This window comes from Mustelus asterias, chromosome 28, assembly GCF_964213995.1.
Source record: "Mustelus asterias chromosome 28, sMusAst1.hap1.1, whole genome shotgun sequence".
Classification (NCBI taxonomy): domain Eukaryota; kingdom Metazoa; phylum Chordata; class Chondrichthyes; order Carcharhiniformes; family Triakidae; genus Mustelus; species Mustelus asterias.
In genome coordinates, this window is record NC_135828.1 from 22,576,850 (window position 1) to 22,600,908 (window position 24,059).

General features: G+C 46.8%; 1 protein-coding gene across 1 annotated transcript in view; it reads right to left on the minus strand.

The window, feature by feature from the left end:
- Positions 1-225: 225 nt before the first annotated feature.
- Positions 226-24,059, minus strand: part of LOC144480310 (L-threonine ammonia-lyase) — a 61,377-nt gene continuing 37,543 nt past the window's right edge. Inside the window, exons 9-11 of the mRNA XM_078199664.1 lie at positions 15,852-16,019; positions 13,327-13,384; positions 226-345 (exon numbers count right to left, since the gene is read on the minus strand). Of these exons, the coding sequence (XP_078055790.1) occupies positions 247-345; positions 13,327-13,384; positions 15,852-16,019 (325 nt within the window). The 3' untranslated portion in view covers positions 226-246. The remainder of the gene's footprint in view (positions 346-13,326; positions 13,385-15,851; positions 16,020-24,059) is intronic.

Here is a 24,059-nt window from a genome sequence, read left to right on the forward strand (position 1 = left end):
AGTGGCAAGATCCTCGCTCGGTAAGATGGCGGACATTGACTCTGACAACTGGGAAGCCAGTCACCAATGGCTCTGAAGACTGCCTTGATGGCCCCACCTTGAACAACTCACCACAGGTGATGGACTGTGTTAGAACCATATACCTGCTGCCTAAACTACTTTAAAATATAACATGGGCTTCAGATTGTCCTTTCCCTGCAGAGTTCTTCCAGTGAAACCCATCTTCCTCTATCTGCTCCAGTCTTCTTATCGTTCCAGCCAGGTGATTGTAGCATACCGCTCGCTCAGAGTCTTATGCAACTGTAGAGATTGCGTCCTATCTCGGAGCTCGATCACACAGGTAACCTGAAAAATCAATCCACATGGGCCAGGACATCATTTTGCTCAACAGTTTGCATTTCCATAGCATCTTCAACACTATTTTGTCATACTTAATTGGATTTAAAATTTAACACTGTACCACATTTCTTTTCATTAATTCTTTCATGGGATCGAGGTGGCACAGTGGTTAGCACTGCTGCCTCACAGCGCCAAGGACCCGGGTTCAATTCCAGCCTTGGGTGACTGTGGAGTTTGCATGTTTTCCCTGTGTCTGTGTGGGTTCCTTCCGGGTGCTCCAGTTTCTTCCCATAATCCAAAGACGTGCAGGTCAGGTGGATTGGCCATGCTAAATAGTGTCGCACGATGTGTAGGTTAGGGGGATTAATGGGGTAAATATGTGGGGTTACAGGGATAGGGCGGGAGGTGGGCCTGTAAGATGCCTTTTGGAGAATTGGTGCAGCGTTGATGGACCGAATGGCCTCCTTCTGCACTGTGGAGATTTTATGATTCCGTGTGGGTGTCACTGGCTGGGGCAGCATTTGAATTGATTTGATTTATTATTGTCACGTGTTAGCATACAGTGAAAAGTATTGTTTCTTGCGCGCTATACAGACAAAGCATACCGTTCATAGAAAAGGAAAGGAGAGTGCATTTGTTGCCCATCCCTAATTGTCCTTGAACTGAGTGGTTTGCTAGGCCATTTCAGAAGGCAGTTAAGAGTCAACCACATTACTGTGTGTCTGGAGTCACATGTAGGTCAGACCAGGTAAGGACAGCAGATTTCCTTCCCTAAAGGACATTAATGAACCAGATGGGTTTTTACAACAGTCAACAATTGATTCATTGTCATTAGACTTTCAATTCCAGATTGATACTGGATTCAAATTCAGCATCTGTCATGGTGGGATTCTAACCCAAGTGTCTACAGTATTACACTGGGTCTCTGGATTACAAATCCAGGGACAGTATCACAGCCTCTCCATATAGAAATAAAAGCTGAAAATGTTGGAGAAACACAAGTTATGCATCATCTGTGAGAGAGAAACACCTCAGGTCAACGGCCTTTCATCAAAACTGGAAAATCTAACAGGAACAGAAACGTGGAAAGGTGGGGTGGTGGGTGGGGGGGGGGGAGGGGGGGACTGGAAGAGGAGGAAGAAAGTATTAAAGGGAGGATCTGTAGTAAGTGAAAGGCAGGGGAGATTCAATGAAAAAGGGGTTAATGGTGCAACACAAATGGAGATGGTAATGGGACAAACAAAGAAGCAAAGCTGGGTCTTGAGGAGGTGTAAACGGCAACAGCAGAATCATTGCCAACAACGACTGTCCAAAAAAAATAGGAGTGGAAGTTATGATCTAAAATTGTTGAACTCAATTTTGAGTCCAGAAAGGTAATGCTGAGAGGTTGTGCTCCTTGTGGGAGAGTCTAGGACCAGAGGGCATAATCTCAGAGTAAGGGGGTCACCCAGTTAAGACAGAGCTGAGGAGGAATTTCTTCTCTCAGAAGGTGGTGAATCTGTGGAATTCATTATCGCAGAGGGCTCTAGAGGCTGGGTCATTAAGGAGGCCATTCGGCCCATTGAGTTACATCGACTCTCTGACAGAGTTTCTTACCCAGGCCCTCTCCCCCATCCTATCCCCACAATCACACAAATTTAGCATGGCCAATCCAGCTAACCAGCATATCTTTGGACATTAAGGGGCAATTTAGCATGGCCAATCCACCTAACCTGCATGTCTTTGGACTGTGTTGGAAACCGGAGCACCCAGAGGAAACCCAATCAGACACTGGGAGAACATCTCAACATTCAATTCCAGTCTCGGGTCACTGTCTGTGTGGAGTTTGCACATTCTCCCCATCTCTGCATGGGTTTCCTCCCACATAGAAATCATAGAAACCTTACAGTGCGGAAGGAGGCCATTCGGCCCATCGAGTCGGCACCGACCACAATCCCACCCAAGCCCTACCCCCACATATTTACTTGCTAATCCCTCTAACCTACGCATCTCAGGACTCTAAGGGGCAATTTTTAACCTCGCCAATCAACCTAACCCGCACATCTTTGGACTGTGGGAGGAAACCGGAGCACCCGGAGGAAACCCACGCAGACACGAGGAGAATGTGCAAACTCCACACAGTCCAAAAATGTGCAGGTTAGGTTGATTGGCCATGCTAAATTGCCCCTTAGTGTCAGGGGGATTAGCAGGGTAAATGTGTGGGGTTATGTGAATAGGGCCTGGATGGGATTGTGGTCGGTGCAGACTCGATGGGCCGAATGGCTTCCTTCTGCACTGTAGGGATTCTGTGAGTCTATGAATGTGCAGACTCCACACAGACAGTCACCCAAGCCAGAAATTGAACCCGGGTCCCTGGTACTGTGAGGCAGCAGTGCTAATCACTGTGCCACAATGCTGCCCTTAAAAGTTAAAAGTTTATTTATTAGCTACAAGTAGGCTTACGTTAACACCGTAATGAAGTTACTGTGAAAATCCCCTAGTTGCCACACTCCAGCGTCTGTTCGGGTACACTGAGGGAGAATTTAGTATGGCCAATGCACCTAACCAGCACGTCTTTCGGACTGTGGGAGGAAACTGGAGCACCCGGAGGAAACCCACGCAGACATGGGGAGACCGTGCAGTGACAGTGACCCAAGCCGGGAATCGAACCCGGGTTTCTGGCGCTGTGAGGTAGCAGTGCTAACCACTGTGCCACTGGTCTAAAGTGAGTGTAAAGTGCCCAATCAAAAGATGAGATGCTGTTCCCCAAGCTTACATTCAGATTCATTGCAGACCGAGGCCAAAGAGGTCAGAGTGCATGGGGCTGGGGGAGAGCATTGTAATGACCAGAATCCCATGGGCCACGTTTGCAGATTGAAGGGAAATATTCCGCAAATCGCTCATCCAACCTGGGCTGGGCCTCTCCAGTGTAGTGGAACCCACACTGAGTAGTAAAATCAGTATACTAGATTGAAAGGAGTATCCATAAACGGTGATATTAGGACAGATATGATCAAAGGATTGATCTAAGAGACAAGTTCTAAGGAGTGTCTTAAAGGAGGAAAGAGAGATAGATTTAGGACGAAATTCAAGAGGTTAGGGACTTGGCAGCGACCAATGTTGGGGTGAAGAAAATTCCACACCTATCTTTCCTTTTGTTTCCCTCTCTTCCTAACTGTCCTCATTCATATTCTTATGGTTCCACTTGACCTGTTCAATATGAACCTGAATAGTTGGGACCAGCAGGCTATCCAACTGTGAGAGGCATCACAGCCAAGACATAGAATCCTTACAGTGCAGAAGGTTGCCATTCGGCCCATCAAGTCTCTAACAGAGCATCCTACCCAGGCCCTGTCCCCATAACTCCACATATTTACACAGCTAATTCCCCTAACCTATACATCATGGGACATAAGGGGCAATTGAGCATGGCCAATCAACCTAACCTGCACATTTTTGGACTGGGAGGAAACTGGAGCACCGGAAGGAAATCCACGCAGACAAGGGGAGAACGTGCAAACTCCACACAGACAGTCACCCAAGGCCAGAATTGAACCCGGGTCCCTGGCGCTGAGAGGCAGCAGTGCTAACCACTGTGCCATCGTGAACATCTCGAGTTATCGTAACCCAAAGCCTCCCGCAAACAGGCACTGATCCTGGACAAGCAAGGGGGAGTGGCAGCGTTGATTTATTGCACCCCCCTCTTCATTAGGTGTGAACACTAAGGTAATGTGTCCGTTCTCCTGGTTTTGTCCCAGGCAGAGGTATGGATCTCCAGGCAGATGTTGGTATCACATTGAGGGAGGAAGGTCCCCCAAAGCAATGGACACAAATAGTCTGATTAGTGAGAAAGACGCTATACACTCTTAAACTGAATCTCTGTAGATCTAAACAATCTAAAGAATCAGAACACAGACATGAAGAGCAAAAGAGGATAGTAACTTCCTTTGTGTACGTTGGAATTAAACTAAATCTACTTTCTGGCTCATTAATTTAATCACATCAGGCATTGCACCCCAAAGGTCAAAGTATTATGGAAGAAAATTGCAAGGGCATGATCTCTGTAACAATACTCGGAATGCTTGCAATCTGTTTGGATAGTGACAAAGACTGAGACCAACTTCCATTTATAAGTTTGTTGTTTTCCAAATTTTAATGCGATCTTCCCATTCAGAGCCTCCCAAAGTCAAGAAGGTGTTTGCGATTGTAAGACGCCTGCTGCGACTTGGCGACTTTGCCCATTTCAGTTTAAAATGACATCTTCTCTCCCCTTAACCTGGCCAAAGGTAATGAAAGTGCTGCTCAGAATTTCAGACATTGGATTTCAGTCCAATCTAGAAATTGCTCAAGAACATCGTTCAAGAATGGGCTAGAAACTGGGAATGACTTTGGGAGGAGTTAGATGACACCATTATAACAACAACCTGTCATTAAGTAGCACCTCCAATGGCACGGTGGCACAGTGGTTAGCACTGCTGCCTCACATGCCAGGAACCCAGGTGCAATTCCTGGCTTGGGTCACTGTCTGTGCAGAGTTTGCATGTTTTCCCCGTGAGTTTCCTCCGGGTGCTCCGGTTTTCTCCCACAATCTGAAAGACGTGTTGGTTAGGTGCATTGGCCATGCTAAATCCTCCCTCAGTGTACCCGAACAGAGTGTGGCGACTAGGGGATTTTCACAATAACTTCATTGCAGTGTTAATGTAAGCCTTACTTGTGACACTAATAAACTTTAAAACTCAAAACTTTAAACTTATATTCATATAGTTTCTTCAACATAATAAAAGGTCTCAATTGCTCTTCATGGGAACATTATAGAATGGATCAAAATAATGAGACATAAGGAGATATTAGATCAGGTGATCAAATAATATAGATATTAAAGGAAGAAAACAAGGTAGAAGAGGGGAGTAGGGAGTTGGAGAGGACTTCGGAGGGAGGTCCTGCGCTTAGAGTCTAAGCTGTCAATGGTGGAGCGACAAAAATGGGGGATGTACGAGAGACCAGATTTAGGGACATGCAGAGATCTCGGAGGGGTGTAAGGCTGGAGAAGATTTCAGCAGTTGGGGAGGTCAAGGTCATGGTGCGACTGGTAATCAAGAAGATCGATCTTGGTCTGGGTAACTGTTCTGTTCAATCCCAACCATTGTTCATGTGGGAGCCTTGACAGCACATAGCTTCAGCTGTGAAGTGATTTTTTTTCGTTAGATAAGAGTATTAAGGAATATGTGGGTAAGTGATGTTGTGATCAGCCATCATCTATCTGAATGATGGAACAGGCTCGAGAGGCTGTGAAGAAATGTGGTGGGATGTGTAATTACTTGGTGCCACGTTCAAGGTGGTGTCATTACCGAATATTAGTTCCTCAACACCCAATCCCAGTTCACACAGTAATGATGCTGTGTCAAAAATACAAACATATGAACAAGGAACAGGAGTGGGCCATTCAGCCCTGCTCCACAATTCAATAAGATCATGGCTAATCTGATTTTAACTTCAACTCCACATTCCTACCTACCCCCAATAACCTTTCACCCCTTCACTTATCAAGAATCTATCCAATTCTGCCTTTAAAATATCCAAAGACAGTGCTTCCACTGCCTGTTGTAGAACAGAGTTCCAAAGATTCAAGACACTCACAGGAAAAAATTCTCTTAGTTTCTTAAATGGGCAACTTCTAGATTCTCCCACAAGAGGAAACATCCTCTCCACATCCACCCTGTCAAGACCCCTCAGTATCTAATCTATTTCAATCAAATCAGTATCCAGTGGATACAGGCCTAGCCTGTCCAACCTTTCCTCGTAAGATAACCTGCCCACTCCTGATATTAGTCTAGTGAACCTTCTCTGAACTGCTTCTAATGCAGAACTTGTGCTCCAGATGAGGTTTAAACAGAACTTTACCTAACTGTAAAGTAAATTCCACCAGCTCTCTTGATATGAAAGTCATTATTCATTTGTCTCCTTAATTGACCCTTGTACCTGGACATTAGCTTCTATTGATTTCTGTACATGGGTCGCTCTGCTTCTCCACAACAACCCCTAACCCTAACTTGTTGGCTTTTGGAAAAAATTCTGACCTTTTGTTTAGAGGTTCAGAGTGGAATACCCTCACACTTCCAATACTCCTTACTGAGATTTTTCTTTTACTCATTCATTCATGGGATGTGGGTGTCGCTGGCTAGGCCAACATTTATTACCCATCCCTAATTGCCCTAGAGAAGGAGGTGGTGAGCTGCCTTCTTGAACTGCTGCAGTCCATGTGGTGTCAGAACACCCACAATGCTGTTAGGAAGGGACCCAGCGACAGTGAAGCAACGGCAATATAGTTACAAGTCAAGATGGTGATTGGCGTAGAGAGGATCTTGCAGGTGATGGTGTTTCCATGCATCCCCTGCCCTTGTCCTTCTCTAGAAGGTAGAGGTTGTGGGTTTGGAAAGTGCTGCCTAAGGAGCCTTGGTGAGTTCCTGCAGTGCATCTTGTAGATGGTACACACGGCTGCCACTGTGCGTCGGTGATGGAGGGAGTGAATGTTTGTGAATCAAGTGGGCTACTTTGTGCTGGATGATATAGTGCTTCTCAAGTGTTGTTGGAGTTGCATTCATCCAGACAAGTGGAGAGTATTCCACCACACTCCTGACCTGTGCCTTGTAGATATTGGACAAACTTTGAGCAGTCAGGAGTTGAGTCAGTCACCACAGGATTCCTAACCTCTGACCTGCTCAATTATACAATTATATAATTATACAATTAAAGGGCACTGATAGGGCACACAGCTATATCAGTTATAAATGTTAAATAAGGTTTGTGTTACAACACACCAGTAATATACATTGCCGCATATAGGCTCACAATGTCCTCATCAGGAATAACATTATGAATGTGCTGTAACAGGTTCCTAGGAACAACTTGGTAGAATCTGCAGATAAGTCAAAACGGTGGAAGCAAAGCATCAGAGCAGTGGTTCACTTTTCTCAGAAAGGATTCATAAAATGGTGGACTATTGGCACTGAAGTTTTGCATCTTTGCAACTCCAGTTGCTAACAACATAATCCTGTCTGTAGCTAATCACAACGTGAGAACATGCCAGTGTTGTGCGTTGTTGCTAAGTGAGTGAGTGAGAGAGTGGCAGCCAAATTCTTGTCATCCTGATAGGAAACACAAGGCCGAGGCAGTCCACATCAAAACCCGCTGGATATTGCAAAACAGCAACAATCCCTCGTTCAAAAGCAGCTAAAATAGAACTGGGGAGAACGGCAAAAGCAAAGGAACATCTTTGGGGTTCAAGGTGCCACGAGTGAATTGATGGTAAAAACCCGCTGGAAAATGTGTTTGTCTCCACATTATAGTTGTTCAAATTGTAGTTTCCAGAGGACCAACAAGAGCATTAGGTTCTGCCTGTCTGATATTCAGCAAAACCCACGCAAAATTCATCCTTAGTGGTTTGAATGACTTATTAGAGGGTTAGTCCTGTTACGGTGCCCACGATGAAAATTAGTGCATTGTAGATTCATAGAATCATACAGTGCAGAAGGAGGCCATTCTGCTCATCGAGTCTGCACTGACCACAATCCCATCCAGGCGCTATCCCCATACATTTACCTTAGCTAGTCCCCCTTACACCAAGGAGCATTTTGCAAGGCCAATCCACCTAACCTGCACATCTTTGGAGTGTGGGAGGAAACCGGAGCACCTGGAGGAAAGCCATGCAGACACGGGGAGAGTGCGCAAATTTCACACAGACAGTAACCCAAGCAGGGAATCAAACCGTGTCCCTGGCGCTGTGAGGCAGCAGTGCTAACAACTGTGCCACCGTGCCACCTCTAGTGTATTAGTGTATATACGTGTCTCAGTAAATCTCTTAGTTTATGGCTGACCCTGTCAGTAGCTCCATGACTGGCCCTGCGAGTCTGTGAATGATAGCCAGTCACACACTATCAATCATCTGGAACATGGATCTAAACCATTGGCTCTGCATTCTCACATTGGTTTGATGAAGGTGACACCCCATAAATGCCAGTCTGCCCTGTCAGCAGCAAATAACCACCTGTTTTACCCATTGCTGTGGCAGAACCAAAAACCGTCATGGGTACCATCTGTTATCCATCAACCCATGTGCATCTGCTGTGATCTCATTGTCTGTGTGGTGCGGAGATCTGATCCAAAGGAGCCTATCTCTGCTCCCCCAGATGGTGGGAATACAAAGGCAGTTTTTATTGGAGCCTTCCGTGACATTTAGAATTTGGCCGTCCGTAGTTATTGCCTGCGTGATTCAGGGGAGACCGAGGCTCAAGCAACAAAGTTGACAGGACACCAATTCGTGCAGCAGAGAGGCCTGTCTGGAAATCGGAGTTAAGCTCCGGGGAGAGATGGGAATGTTTGCTTTGGCTTTGGGCCTCAGGCCTCCTCATGTTTATGTGCTATCGCAGATCAGTAAATTTACTGTGTCCACTGACTGAGGGCCAGAGGGCCCATTATATTATGTCAGACTATACACAGAGCAGGCAAGGTGGATATAAAATCCTTTTGAAGGAACTAGACCGAACAGACCAGATCCTGAGCAGCCTGGGAGATTTTGCCCCTGAGACATCATGTGGTCGGGCAGTGTTCATTCATCAGCTCTGGAATAGACCCTTTCAGTGCAGCTTACATTTCCGCACCTTAGGGGTTCTATGATTCCTTTAAGCATCAGCTGTGCTTGTATTTCAAACAGCTACATAGTTACTCAGCCCTCATATAAACCTCTCAGGAGGCCACATCCAGCTGGGCTGACCAGAATAGCAGCATTACTGAGTCGAATGGATAAGACATGGAGAAGCTGTGAAAGGATTTCATCCTGGATTCTGATCATCCCCCAGTCTGTGTTGAATGTGTTCACTTTCCTTTTGCAGAGTACTTTTCCTTTCTTTTTATCAAGCCCAATGTGCTATATTAGGGGCGGCACAGTGGTAGCACTGCTGTCTCACAGCGCCAGGGACCCGGGTTCGATTCCCAGCTTGGGTCACTGTCCATGCGGAGTCTACACATTCTCCCCGTGTCTGCGTGGATTTCCTCCGGGTGCTCCAGTTTCCTCCCACAGTCCAAAGATGTGCGGGTTAGGTGGATTGGCCATCCTAAATTGCCCCTTAGTGTGAGGGGACTAGCTAGGCTAAATGCATGGGGTTATGGGGAATAGGGCCTGGGTAGGATTGTAGTTGGTGCAGACTCGATGGGCCAAATGGCCTCCTCCTGCACTGTAGGATTCTATATTCCTAACTGAGGGGGCCCACAGAGCATGATCACTGATTGGGTAATAGACTTACACTGCCAGTCCCAAGGGGTGTACAAGGGGAGCAGTGTCTCGGTTGATGTGAACCTTATATATCATCGAGAGTAGATTGCAACGTTTAAATCCTTATTCTCATTGATTGAGATCTCAAGTTGCTGATTCTGGCAGTTATCTTGGTGCTCTGACTTGGGGTTTAATCCAGCAATGATGGCGACAGCCCTGTGGATTATTTAGCAGAGAGTGGAGACTGTGGAGCGGTCAACATGTGGATAGTCAGCGCAGATACTGTGGCTGGACTTTCACCAAGTCGGGATGTCTCAGGAGCCGTTGAAAAATGGCTGGTGGCTCCTGATTAAGGGATTTGTGACTTCATTTCCCGAGCTGTTGGACTTTTGGGAATGTCTTTTAAAAGCATGGATTGATTCCCGTCAAAAGCCTGCATCTGGCATTCCCGAATCTGGCCAGCTCCATTGTGGAGATAGGCATCTCCTACTCATTCCGCAATTTTCATGGAGTCAGGTCAGGTTTTTAAAGGAGTCGTGGCTCACAGCCTTTCAGCATCAGGGGTGCTTTTAAAAAGTAGGTTCAAAAGGTTATTCTCTCGCCCAAAGCCAAGATGCAAACCTCATCCATCCCTATGGCCTCTCATGCCTCCTGTGTCAAGCTCTGCCCTTGCACTCACTCTTGTGTCCCCTCATTTCCCAGACGTCAAGCTCTGTCCTTCTACACACTTCCTGCAGCCCCTCATACCCCCTATGGCACTTCTACCGTCTGCTCCCCCCCACCCCCATGACCCCTCATGCCCCTATGCACATTTATGGCACTTCCATGCCTATTGACCCACTATACACTGCATATGCCAGTTAATCCCATAGTGTATAGTGGTGGAAGCTTCAAAAATAGTAATAGATTCTTAACTTTCTCCTATATTTAAAAAAGTCTTTACTACAAGTTAGTAAAAGGGTCAATCTTCCAGACCCTTTATAATATCAATTACAAAAACGGATTTTCACATAATTAGTGTAAAAAAAGCATTGTGGCATTGACAGCAGAGATCAGAGAGCCTCCAGCTGTTTCAACAAATTTAACAGTTGTTCTGGCTCTCTGGCCAAGCCTGCATTTGTATGCTTGGCTGAGAGCCCAAACATTCTTTAGAATACTGGAACACTTCAACTGAAGGGGATGCTAGGCGGGAGGGAGCGGGGGTGGTGGTGGGGGGCATGGTTTGACAGAGGAGAAGCAGACAGAGAGGTGGAAAGGTTCAAGAAGGAAATCTCAGTGTGTGGGAGCCCAGACAACTGAAGGCAGAGCCTTTAATGCTGAGGTGCAGAGATGGAGAAGAGGATGCATTCTCACCACTCACAGCCCCACTGTCCCCCAAAAGTACCCCATGTTGACCCAATGCAACATTTCCCTTCGCTATACGACCAAATGAGACCACCCAGCAAGTGACGAATGCTAATGTGTGTCAGCATATGAAGATATGTTATCCAGGACTGTTGGTAATGAAGCGCCTGAGCTCTTTGTGGGGCAGTCCTTGTCGAAACAATATCCAGTGACTAGCTGTCTGAGCCAGGTTCATGCTGGCAGAGTTTTCCCAGTTTCTCTGGTGCCACCCTGAACACATTGAAAACAGTAGACCATCCAGCCCTGAGATCCTACTGCACAATACTACTCGATTATGGCTGATCTCTATTTCAAATACATCTACCTGACAAAGTTCCACACTCCCCCAATACCCTTACCCAACAGACACTGACTTGATTGATTGGGATGTTCTGTGTGAAACAAATTAAGGGTATACTGACAGTTCCACACTACCAGGCCGGGATTCTCCGGGTGTTCACGGCAGCGGGATTTTCTGCTCCTGCCAACAGTGCACTCCTGCCTAGAGGTTTCATGGCAGCATAGGGTGACAGCAATGGGAAATCCCATTGACAGCAGCGGGACCAGAGAATCCCACCATTAACAAACAGTACGCCACCTTCTACCGCCAGGAAACACGCATCTGGGAGGCCGGAGAATCTCACCCCCTAGTGTCCAAATCAGTTCCTAAATCCCCAACTCACACCATGACACAGTAAAGTTAAAAAAAGTAAAGTTTATTTATTAGTATCACAAGTAAGGCTTACATTTACACGGCAATGAAGTTACTGTGAAATTCCCCTAGTCGCCACACTCCGACGCCTGTTCGGGTCAATGCACCGAACCAGCATGTCTTTTGGACTGTGAGAGGAAACCAGAGCACCCGGAGGAAACCCACACAGACACGGGGAGAACGTGCAAACTCCACACAGACAGTGACCCGAGCCTGAAATCAAACTCGGGTCCCTGGCACTGTGAGGCAGCAGTGCTAACCACTGTGCCGCCATGATACAGACTCTACCCCATTGAAATCTCCTCAGGGTTGAGTTCATTAGGTTTTGAGGATAGATGGATTTTTTAAAAAGATTCATTTATGGGACATGGACGTCACTGGCTAGGTCAACATTGGTTGCCCTTGAGAAGGTGGTGGTGAGCTGCCTTCTTGAACCACTGCAGTGCATGTGGCATAGGTACACGCACAGTGCTGTTAGGGAGGAAATTCCAGGATTTTGACCCAACCAAGAGAATGAACGGCTGATATATTTCCAAGTCAGGATGGTGAGTGACTTGGAGGGGAATTCCAGGTGTTCCAGGGAACCGGTGGCGTAGAATCCCTACAGTGCAGAAGGGGGGCATTCGGCCCATTGAGTCTGCATGGCCAATCCACCTGATCTGCACATCTTTGGAAACTAAGGGGCAATTTACCATGGCTAATCTACCGAATCTGCATATTTTTGGACTGTGGGAGGAAACCGGAGCACCCGGAGGAAACTCACGCAGATACGGGGAGAATGTGTAAACTCCACACAGACAGTCAGTCATCCACCTGGGTCCCTGGCACTGTGGTGCAGCGGTGCTAACCACTGTGCCACCATGCCGCCCATATGGCCGATTCCCTTTCTCAACACTATACTCCCGTGCTCTCCTATATCCCTTGACACCTTGGGCGGCACGGTAGCACAGTGGTTAGCACTGCTGCTTCACAGCTCCAGGGATCTGGGTTCGATTCCCGGCTTGGGTCACTGTCTGTGTGGAGTTTGCACATTCTCCTCGTGTCTGCGTGGGTTTCCTCCGGGTGCTCCAGTTTCCTCCCACAGTCCAAAGATGTGCAGGTTAGGTTGATTGGCCACGTTAAAAATTGCCCCTTAGAATCCTGAGATGCGTAGGTTAAAGGGATTAGCGGGTAAATATGTGGGGGTAGGGCCTGGGTGGGATTGTGGTCGGTGCAGACTCGATGGGCTGAATGGCCTCCTTCTGCACTGTAGGGTTTCTATGATTTCTATGATTTAGAATTTAGAAATGTTTTCCTTCTTAAATATATTCAGTGCCAACCACTGTGTCCCTCTGCGGCCCCACCATTCGCTTGTCCTTCTAGATGGTAGTGGTTGTGGATTTGGAAGGTGCTGAGTAAGGAATCTTGGTGGGTTCCTGCAGTGCATCTTGTAGATGGTACACCCTGCTGCCACTGTGTGTCAGTGGTACCTGCACATTACCCATTGCGCAATGGGGGAGACACCATCAATTCTGTCCAATCAGTGCTGAATTTGAATCCAAACGCAATGTGCAGTCCATCCTCCCAGCCAGAACTATGAAAGTATGTTTGACAGCAAAACACCAATACCAAACTCATTTGAGCTTAGCTTCCGATGCTCTCTTACCTTAACACTGAAGATATCAGAGGTGACAAATGCTCGTTCCTGAGTGATATCCAACACCCTAAGGCAAGAAGGAGTGTGAGAAAATAGAGTGAACAAAAAGAGCAACAGAGTCAGAATCCATCACTTTTCTTGAACAGAAATAAATAGTTGAAAATAAAGGAATGTAAATGACATCGGCAGAAAGCAGGGAATCATAGAAGGCCAACAGTGCAGAAGGAGGCCATTCAGCCCATCGGGTCTGTGCCAACTCACTGAAAGAGCAACTTATCCAAGCCCTCTCCCTGTAACCCCCCACATTTACCTTGGCTAATCCATCTAACCTACACATCCTGGGACACTAAGGGACAATTTAGCATGGCCAATCCACCTAACCTGCACATCTTTCAGACAGTGGGAGGAAACTGGAGCACCCGGATGAAACCAACACAGACACGGGGAGAACGTTCAGACTCCACACAGACAGTGACTCAAGGCTGGAACTGAATCTGGATCCCTGGCGCTGTGAGGCAGCAGTGCTAACCACTGTGTCACCCAGGTGACTCATATTAAGAAAAAGGTTCACTTGCTGGACCAAGTAAAATGAAATCTGGGAATTATGGGTACTTAGGGAACTGGCATCAGATGTCTGCTTTTTGCATATGTTCATTGTACAGCATGTAGTTTTAGCCACGTTGTATAGAGATAGTCATCATTGGCCAAGTTTTACCATTACACTCAAAAGCAAGAATTTACTCAGAGTGGTTGGGATGTGGAATGGACTGCCTGCAGTGATAGTGGAGTCAGACACTTTAGGAACATTTACGCGGTTATTGGATAGGCTCATGGAGCACACCAGGATGATAGGAGTGGGGATAGCTTGATCTTGGTTTCAGATAAAGCTCGGCACAACATCGTGGGCCGAAGGGCCTGTTCTGTGCTGTACTGTTCTATCTATCTAATTATTCTTGTCTAAAATAGTCCAGGGGAGTATTGTAAGTCAACAAAACACAAAGCAGAATGTAGATATACATTTGTATATCTAATATATTTTTTTAAATATTCACTGGCAGGTATTTAGGGGAAGATGGCGGCATAGTGCTAATTTCACCGGGCTAGTAATCTAGGATGGTGGGTGACTTGGAGAGGTGATGCATTTGGAATTATATCGCCGTTCCTTCCCTGTCGCTGGGTCAAAATCTTGGAAAACCCTCCCTAACAGCATTGTGGATGTACCTACACCATATGGACTGCAGCGGTTCAAGAAGGCAGCTCACCACCACCAGATGGGAAATATCCTAGCCTGCGATGCCTACATTCCATTACTGAATATTTTAAAAAGTGCCTTAGCTGCCTTGGCCCTATCTGCTTGGGACTTTTTCCAATATTAAACATGCTATGCATGCAAAATATTGTTTTGATAACTTGTATACTAATAAACTAATCGTTTTTTAAAAAAAATTCTACTTATTTCTACTAGCTACTTTTGTGCCTAGCCCTGGGGCATTAGAAGACATTCAGTATATCCATTGTATCTTTTCGTCAGACGTGAGATTGTATAGTGTGTGCTGGCACAGTGGTTAGCACTGCTGCCTCACAATGCCAGGAATCCAGGTTCAATTCCGGCCTTGGGTCGCTGTGTGGAGTTTGCATCTTCTCCCCATGTCTGTAAGGGTTTCCGGCCACGATCCAAATATATGCAGGTTTGGTGGATTGACCATGCTAAATTGCCCTTTAGTGTCCACAAATGTGCAAGTTAGGTGGATTGGTCATGCTAAATTACCCCTTAGTGTCCCAAGATGTGTAGGACAGGGGGGGATTAGCGCGCTAAATGCGTGGGGTTATGGAAATGGGTCGGGCGGGGGGGGGGCCTGGGTAACATGCTCTGTTGGAGAGTCGTTGCAGACTTGATGGGCCAAATGGCCTCTTTATGCACTACAGGGATGCTATGATCAGGCTCTTTGCTTGGGAAACCTGCCCATGCCCTTGCCAGCATATTTATACATGTACTTTCCATAGAGGTTTGCTGGAGCCCCGGATTATTCTTCCCTGAAATTGCCCGGGAGACAACAACACAGATTGTAATTCAGTCACACACACCAGCCAAGGAGCCATTCCAATCACGCCTTTAAAAACCAATTAAATCCCAATGAATGAATCTTTTAAAATTAGTTCTTGGGTTGTGGCTGTCACTGACAGGCCGGCAATCATTGCCCATCCCTAGTTGCCCTGAGGACTGAGGTGGCTTGTAGACGGTGAAGAGTCAACTAGATTGGTTGAGGGAGTGGTGTCAAAGACAAACCAAACCAGGTAAGGATGGCTGTTTTCCTTCCCTTAGGGACATAGTGAATGGGTTCGTACGACCATCTGACAACTGTATAGTCACTTTTACTGATGCCAGCTTGTTATTTCTAGATACAGGGCCTATAGTGGGATCTGAACTCAGATTCACTGGATTTTGAGCCCAGGTCTCAGGATTACCAGTAACAGTCAAACATAAAGAGCCAACCACATTTATCAAATATTCCCAGTGCTTTCTCCATACTCACCGTGCTTCTTCACGAGCAAGAATCTCGAGTAGTTTTGCGATATCTCCAGCGCAGTCGGCTAGTTGAAGGGAGAACTTACTCAGCTTCTTGTCCAGGACCAAGGCCCTGTCCAGACACTGACGCATCAGGGGGATCTCCATATTTCCACTGCACACAACGATGACCACTCTGGAAAAGACGGCCAGTGAGCAGTTAGTAAACATCTGGCTCAAGCGTGCTTCCCCTGCAGCAGCTTAGGTTGTCAGAATGCATAACCAGAAGAAAACACGTCCGGCAGATGGTTTCCCAGTGGCTGTCCTAGTTCCTTGAGGGAACCCTGAGACCAGGCAAAGTATCCTGCAATGAACCGGGAAGATATCACCTTGTGGTCAATTAATAATGACTCAAGCAATGGGGGAATCTGCGGTGGATGACTAGAAAGGAATGGGATGGATAAAACTACAGTAACTTGGTTCGGCCTGTATCGGGAGGGTTTTATGTACACCCACACTCTGATGATGAGGGAACGTTAGATGCACCTACACCCATCCTGATACAATTACCCCCTTACCACAAATCCAAACAATCATTCCTTTCTTTGAGATGAAGAGATGACAGAAATGAGATGATTAATGAGTTCAAAAGGAAACTGGATGGACACTTGAGGAAAATAAACTTTTGGGCTATGGGGGATAGAGAGCATGGGAATGAGAGTGACTGGATTCCTCTACAGAGAGCGGGCATGGACTTGATTGGCTGAATGGCCTCCTTCTTTGCCGTTATGACTTTCTGTAGTGGAGTCTAAAACTAGTGGGCATAGGTTTAAGGTGAGAGGGGAGAAATACAAAACAGTCCAGAGGGGCAATTTTTTGACACAGAGGTTGATGAGTGGAACAAGCTGCCAGAGGTAGCAGTAGAGACAGGTACAATTTTGTCTTTTAAAAAGCATTTAGACAGTTACGTGGGTAAGATGGGTATGGAAGGATGTGGGCCTAATGCGGTCAATTGAGACTAGCTTAGTGGTAAAAACTGGGCAGCATGGACGAGTTGGGCCGAAGGGCCTGTTTCCATGCTGTAAACCTCTATGACTCTCTGATCACAGTGCTGCCCCTAATGGTGAAGAAGAGGCCACGCGCCTACAGGTCACAATATACTGTCTCTGAGTCTCCTACTGGTCTCACCAATGACCCTGGCACTGAAAGGAATCTAACATTTTGAAGATCACAGAGGTCGGCCTGGTTGTCAACCCTCCAGGATTGGCCTAGAGTCTCCAGGACACTGCTGTGTACGACCCTGGAGAAAAATCACCGGGACATTAAAAAAGCTAGTGTTTCAAAATGTTCTGATGTTTTGGAAATGTCTGTTCGGCTAACAGTCAAGCATCATACAATTGGGTAATGAGTCTTTTTGCTTTCCAATTGGTGTAGGAAGGCAGTGCGTCACGAGGATGGATGTGTCGGCTGACTAATGGCTGGAGCCTGGGGGGTGGGAGCATGTCATGGGATGAAACCTCCAGGAATACATTCAATCACAGTTGGCAACCCCAACTCTGATCGTGGCAAGATAGTGACTCAGCCAATTCTCTCTGGAGAAGCTAACATCAGCCCCGGAGGAGCAGACATTGGCCAAGAAGGCACAAACATTTAGGTACAAATTCGATGAAGGGTTAACACAAGATCTCAAACTGTTCAGAGTTTGAAATTACTGACAGAGTACAGTGACGATCACTGCACTTGATTTCAAACTGAGGTCATGCAGCAGTTAGAGAGGAATTGTGATAAAACACAGGAAGACATCAATAAACCTGCAGAATGGCCGTTTAATTGGCAAATGAACTGCCTTCTGGATAAATGTGAGAGAATATATATTGAGAAGAATAAGGAGAAAGTGTGTGAAAAATAAGTGCCTAAGGGGGTCTAGGGATCGAAAGGTACAGATACACACATTATTAAAGCTAATAAGACCATTAAAGCTAGCAAACAAGCACCGGTTCACTTGTAGAAGGTAAATGAAGCTTGGGAGATAGATCCTAAAGTAAAGTTTATTTATTAGTCACACGTAAAGCTTACATTAACACTGCAATGAAGTTACTGTGAAATTCCCCTAGTCGCCACAGTCCGGCGCCTTTTCGGGTCAATGCACCCTAACCAGCACGTTTTTCGGACTGTGGGAGGAAACCGGAGCACCCGGAGGAAACCCACGCAGACACAGGGAGAACATGCAAACTCCGCACAGACAGTGACCCTAGCCAGGAATCAAACCTGGGTCTCTGGCACTGTGAGGCAGCAGTGCTAACCGCAGTGCTAACCACTGTGCCACCGTGCATCCTGTAGGGTCCATTCATTCCGAGGACAGCACTGGTACGATGAATTTCTTTTATTGAACAGAACTTAAAGAAAATTATTACAGAAGCAGAGAGAAAGCAAATGTCGAGACTGGCTGCTAAGCCAGTCCCTGTACTGTACTGGACAGGATCTCAAAAACAAATTGCACAAACACACTAAAATCCAAACTATATTTCAACCATTATCTCATTATTGTACATATACTGGCAGTCTGTCCCTGTCTGGTAGACTCAGGTTTTGCAGATGTTGTTATCAAAGCTTGTTTTGCTTGCTGTGTACTTTTCAGAAATGCGGCCAATTTTCAGCTAACCCAACATGCCTTTTGAGTTTTAAAATGTAGTCAATTTTTTTAAGCTCAGCAGAGTTAGTTGCATAGGTAGCAATATCTTAAAATGAAGTCTTTGCATAGACTGAAGCAAACAGGGCAAAGCATATATAGGATCCCTCACTCCAGTCTTGGAGTACTGTGGGCTGTTCTGGTATCCATATTACGAAAAGAGACACTGGGGAACAGAACTGAGAGATCATACCTATCGGAAAAGATTGGTTCTTTTCTCTAGAAAAGAGTAGGCTAAGGAGGTGACCTGAGGTTATGATGATTATAAGGAGGTTTGATAGGGAAGAAATACAGTGGAGATTTGTACCTGCAGGCGAAACCAGGGACAGAATTTCACACGCGACAAGCAGGGACGGAACCGGAAGCGGCTGCCATTCTCGGTCCGACCTGAGATCAATTGAGAATCGTGGTGTTATGCTGGCTGGCTATGGCAGTGGGATCGGCAGGGCAGGAGCCCGGCACATGCCATGCCTAATGGTGGCTTGCCGCTAATGTAAAGGTGACATGCTAAGGTATCACTGCACGGGGCTCGCAAAATATTGGTCATTTAATCCCCTCGACAAGCAGCATGATAATCGCCAAGCGTGCTGCTGATCCGTACCTGTGCCCGCAAACCTAAATATCGCACAAGAGCACGATGACATTGGGATAGGTGCCTGCCTGGCAGCAGTGACATTCAACCCTAGAACTAGGGATGGTAAAAATCACAGTCACTGATAAATCCAACAGGAAATTCAGGACAAGCAGCCAGGGATTGGTTAGAATGTGAAACTCACTAACACAGGGACTAGTTAAGAACGCTCTTCTTTTATTCATTTATGGGATTTGGGCATCGCTGGCTGGATCAGCATAGAATACATTTAAGAGCACATGAGGGAGAAAGGAATGGAAGGCACGGTGGCACAATGATTAGCACTGCTGCCTCACAGCGCAAGGGAGCCAGGTTCAGTTCCGGTCTTGGGTGACCATCTGTTTGGAGTTTGTCCATTCTCCCCATGTCTGCATGGGTTTCCTCCGGGTGTCTGGTTTCCTCCCACAGTCCAAAGATGTTGCGGGTTAGGTGGATTGGCCATGCTAAATTGCCCCTTACTGGCCAAAGAGTGTAGGTTAGGGGGATTAATGGGGGAGCTTCAGGAATAGGGTGGGGGTGGACTTGGGTGAGATGCTCTGTCAGAGAGTCACTGCAGACTCAATGGGCCGAATGGCCATGTTCTGAACTGTAGGGATTCTATGGTTCTATGATATACTGACAGGGATAGGAAACAAGAGTTGGGAGGAGGTTTAAATGCTGGCTTGGATCTGATGGGTTGAATAACCTGCATCTACTCTGTGGAAATCAAACTGAGAGTCTATTAAACTATAAGAGCAAAACTCAGATCGACACCTGAACTTTTCTTGTATTTATTCTTTGATGGGATGTGGGCGAGGTCGGCATTTGTTGCCCATCTCTAATTGCCCTTGAACTGAGTGTCTCACTTGGCCATTTCAGAGGGCAGTTAGGAGTCAACCACCTAGCTGTGGGTCTGGAGTCACATGTAGGCCAGACTGGGTAAGGACAGCAGATTTCCTTCCCTAAAGTGACATTAGTGATTTTAGACGACTGATGGCAGTGGCCATCATTACACTAACTTTCAACTCCAAATTGAAGTAATTGAATTTAAATTCAGCTGCCATAGTGGGATTTGAACCTGTGCCCTCCAAGTATTAGATTAGTGGTGCAGTGACATTACTACTACACCATCATCTCCCTGATGCGCATCAATTGGACACGAGGCACGAAGCTTCGGTAAAAGAAGGCTTTTATTAACTAACAATGGAACTAACAGAACTTTAACACACTATCCCAGACTGAAGAGGTCCCGCCCGAGCAGGGGGTCTTATACCTCTCCCAGGAGGCGGAGCCCGACTGGGATGTGCCACAACAGTAACAACCACAGGTGTATCAATCCCACCCTAGCCCAACAACAACATTAGAACAACCCAACAACAACATTAGAACAATCCCACAGTGGGAACCAACGATGGTTCACCACACTCCCCCAAAGCAATTTCAGCATAAAACATATCCTCAGGCATCTATTAATCTGAGCCTGTGTTAGTAGTCCTGCAGTGTCCTGCATTGTCCTGTGTTACCGATGGTTTTCATTGTCAACCCCGGCCTCAGGCTCTGGTCCAATGGAAGGAAATCGTGTTTCTCTTCACAGAAAGGAAATTACAAATTTCTCTCTTTCCCCAGTCGCCCAATTAAATCCAGCTGGTTTCACTGACATGCTGCTTTATTAAACGTACAGCAATTCCCCAAAGCGCCATCCCAGCTGGATTGCCTGACATAACTTAGAGTCAGTGAGTGGAACTGATGCATTTTGGTGGAGAAAATGATTATCCTTGAATATGATTTCAGTGGAAGTGGACTTGGTGCTGGGCAAGGACGGAGGGATTTGGATTACTGGATCATAGAATCCCTACAGTGCAGAAGGAGGCCATTCGGCCCATTGAGTCTGCACCGACCACAATCCCACCCAGGCCCTATTCCCGTAACCCCTCATGTTTACCTGCTAATCCCCCGACACTAGGGTTAATTTATCATGGCCAATGCACCTAATCAGCACACCTTTGGAGTGTGGGAGGAAACCGGAGCACCCGTAGGAATCCCACGCAGACACGGGGAGAACGTGCAGACTCCACAGAGGCAGTGACCCAAGCTGGGAATCGAACCCGGGTCCCTGGCGCTGTGAGGCAGCAGTGCTAACCGCTTTGCCACCGTGCCGCCGGCATTAAGGCAGAAACTCACGTTGACAAGGACATTAAAACAAAGGCTAATGGAAATCATGGGGTGGGGGAGAGGGCCATGCCTGGGCAATACCCCAGCACTGACAGGGAGGAGGGATTGCACGAGGTGGTGGGGTGCGGGTGCATATGGGGGGAGGGGAAATGGTTCTAAGTGAACTCCTGTGCAGCTTTTAAAAATTATGCCCCGATCTTTAAAAAACTAACTCGATCAGAGCCCCGCCCAGCAGCGTGATGTCGTGGGTCCTGCCCCTTGAGGTTTATTTCGATGTTACAGTAGAGAAAGTTGGTCGCTGGCGACTTCAACAGTACTTTTCCCGCCTGCTGTCACACTCTGCTAAATACAGGTAAAATGCCACCCTAGGTTTTATCACAAGGGGTTGAATAGAAAAGCCAAGAGGTCATGATGGGTCTATATAAAATGTTATTATTAATTATATGGAATTTACAGCACAGAAACAAGCCATTTAACCACAAGAATGTTGCCAGGGATAGAAAGATGTAGCTATGAGGAGAGATTGGATAGATTGGGGTTATTTTCCTTGGGACAAAGAAGACTGAAGGATGACTTGGTAGAGGTGTACAAAATTATGAGTGGAAGAGATGGCGTGAACAGGATAAAATTGTTTCCCTTGGTGGAGAATTTTAGAACCAGGGAACATGGATTCAAGATAAGTGCAGTAGGTGTAGAGGGAGCATGAGGAAGAACTTTTTAATGCAAAGTGCGGTGTCTGGAATTCGCTGCCCCAGTTTGTGGTGGAGGCAGACAGTAGTTTTAAAAAGTACCTGGATTTGCACCTTAAGTGCTGTAAGCTACAGGGTTTTTTTTAATTCATTCATGGACATGGGTGTCGCCGGCTGGCCAGCATTTATTGCCCATCCCTAGTTGCCTTCAAGAAGGTGGTGGTGAGCCGCCATCTTGAATCGCTGCAGTCCATGTTCTGTGGGTTGACCCACAATGCTGTTCCGGAAGGAATTCCAGGATTTTGACCCAGCGACTGTGAAGGAACGGCGATATATTTCCAAGTCAGGAAGGTGAGTGGCTTGGAGGGGAACTTGCAGGTGGTGCTGTTCCCATTTATCTGCTGCCCTTGTCCTTCTGGATGGAAGTGGTTGTGGGTTTGGAAGGTGCTGTCTAAGGATCTTTTGTGAATTGCTGCAGTGCATCTTGTAGATAGTACACACTGCTGCTACTGAACATTGGTGGTGGAGGGATTGAATGTTTGTAGATGTGGTGCCAATCAAGCGGGACTGCTTTGTCCTGGATGGTGTCCACCTTCTTGAGTGTTGTTGGAGCTGCACCCATCCAGGCAAGTGGGGAGTATTCCATCACACTCCTGACTTGTGCCTTGTAGATGATGGACAAGCTTTGGGGAGTCAGGAGATGAGGAACTCGCCGCAGTATTCCTAACCTCTGATCTGCTCTTGTAGCCATTGTGTTTATGTGGTGAGTCCAGTTGAGTTTCTGGTCAATGGTAACCCCAAGGATGTTGACAGTGGGGGATTCAGTAATGGTTACACAATTAAATGTCAAGGGGCAGTGGTTAGAGTGTCTTTTATTGGTGATGGTCATTGCCTGGCATTTGTGTGGCGCGAATGTTACTTGCCACTGGTCAGCCCAAGCTTGAATATTGTCCAGATTTTGTTGCATTTGAACATGGACTGCTTCAGTATCTGAGGAGTCACGAATGGTGCTAAACATTGTGCAATCATCGGCGAATATTCCCACTTCTGACCTTAAGATGGAGGGAAGGTCATTGATGAAGTAGCTGAAGATTATTGGACCTAGGACACTACCCTGAGGGACTCCTGCAGAGATATCCTGGAGCTGAGATGACTAACCTTTCACAACCATAACCATCTTCCCATGTACCAGGTATGACTCCAACCAGTGGAGAGTTTGCCCCCTGATACCCTGGGCCAGGTGCAGGAAGGTGGGATTAGAAAGGATACCTGGGTGTCCTTGGGCTGGCATGGACAAGATGGGCCAAATGGCCTCTTTCTGTGCCATAATTTTTCTGTGGTTCTAATGAGTGGAATCTTGTTGAGGATTCAGGGGTCTGACCTGTCGGCTGGAGAGCCAGCGGGAGACCCAGCGCTGCCTCATTTGGAAAGGCTCGTCAAACCACACGCTGATCAGGCAGTGACAAGGCCAGCAATGAGATTTCCTCTGGAATGAAGGCCCGCCCTTCTAGCGAGAGCTGCCAGGCAATCAGAGGCCTGGAGACAATGGGAAGGGCATGGCGGCTGCTGGAAGGACGGCACCAGGATTACAGAATCACCTAGGCCACAGGGATTTGATTTGATTTATTATTGTCACACGTATTAGTATACACAGTGAAAAGTATGATTTCTTGCGCACTATACAGACAAAGCATATCGTTCATAGAGAAGGAAAAGAGAGACTGCAGAATGTAGTGTTACAGTCATAGCTAGGGTGTAGAGAAAGATCAGCTTAATATAAAGTAAGTCCATTCAAAAGTCTGATGGCAGCAGGGAAGAAGCTGTTTTTGAGTCAATTGGTACGTGGAAGTAATGTGGGGAAGTTTTCCATGGGATGGCGTCACAAGAGAGGGTGCAGGGGTGGGTGGGGGGTGGTCAGTGGCAGGGGCAGCTCTCAGTGGGCCCCTCTTCCCGATGTCTAGTCCCTCGATCAGGCAATGAATGCTTTTGATGCAGGGACGCCCAATCCCAAAAGTGGAGAAGCTGGCTGCATGGTTTTAGCTGCCACACACACCGCCAGGTATCTTGCCTGCCTTC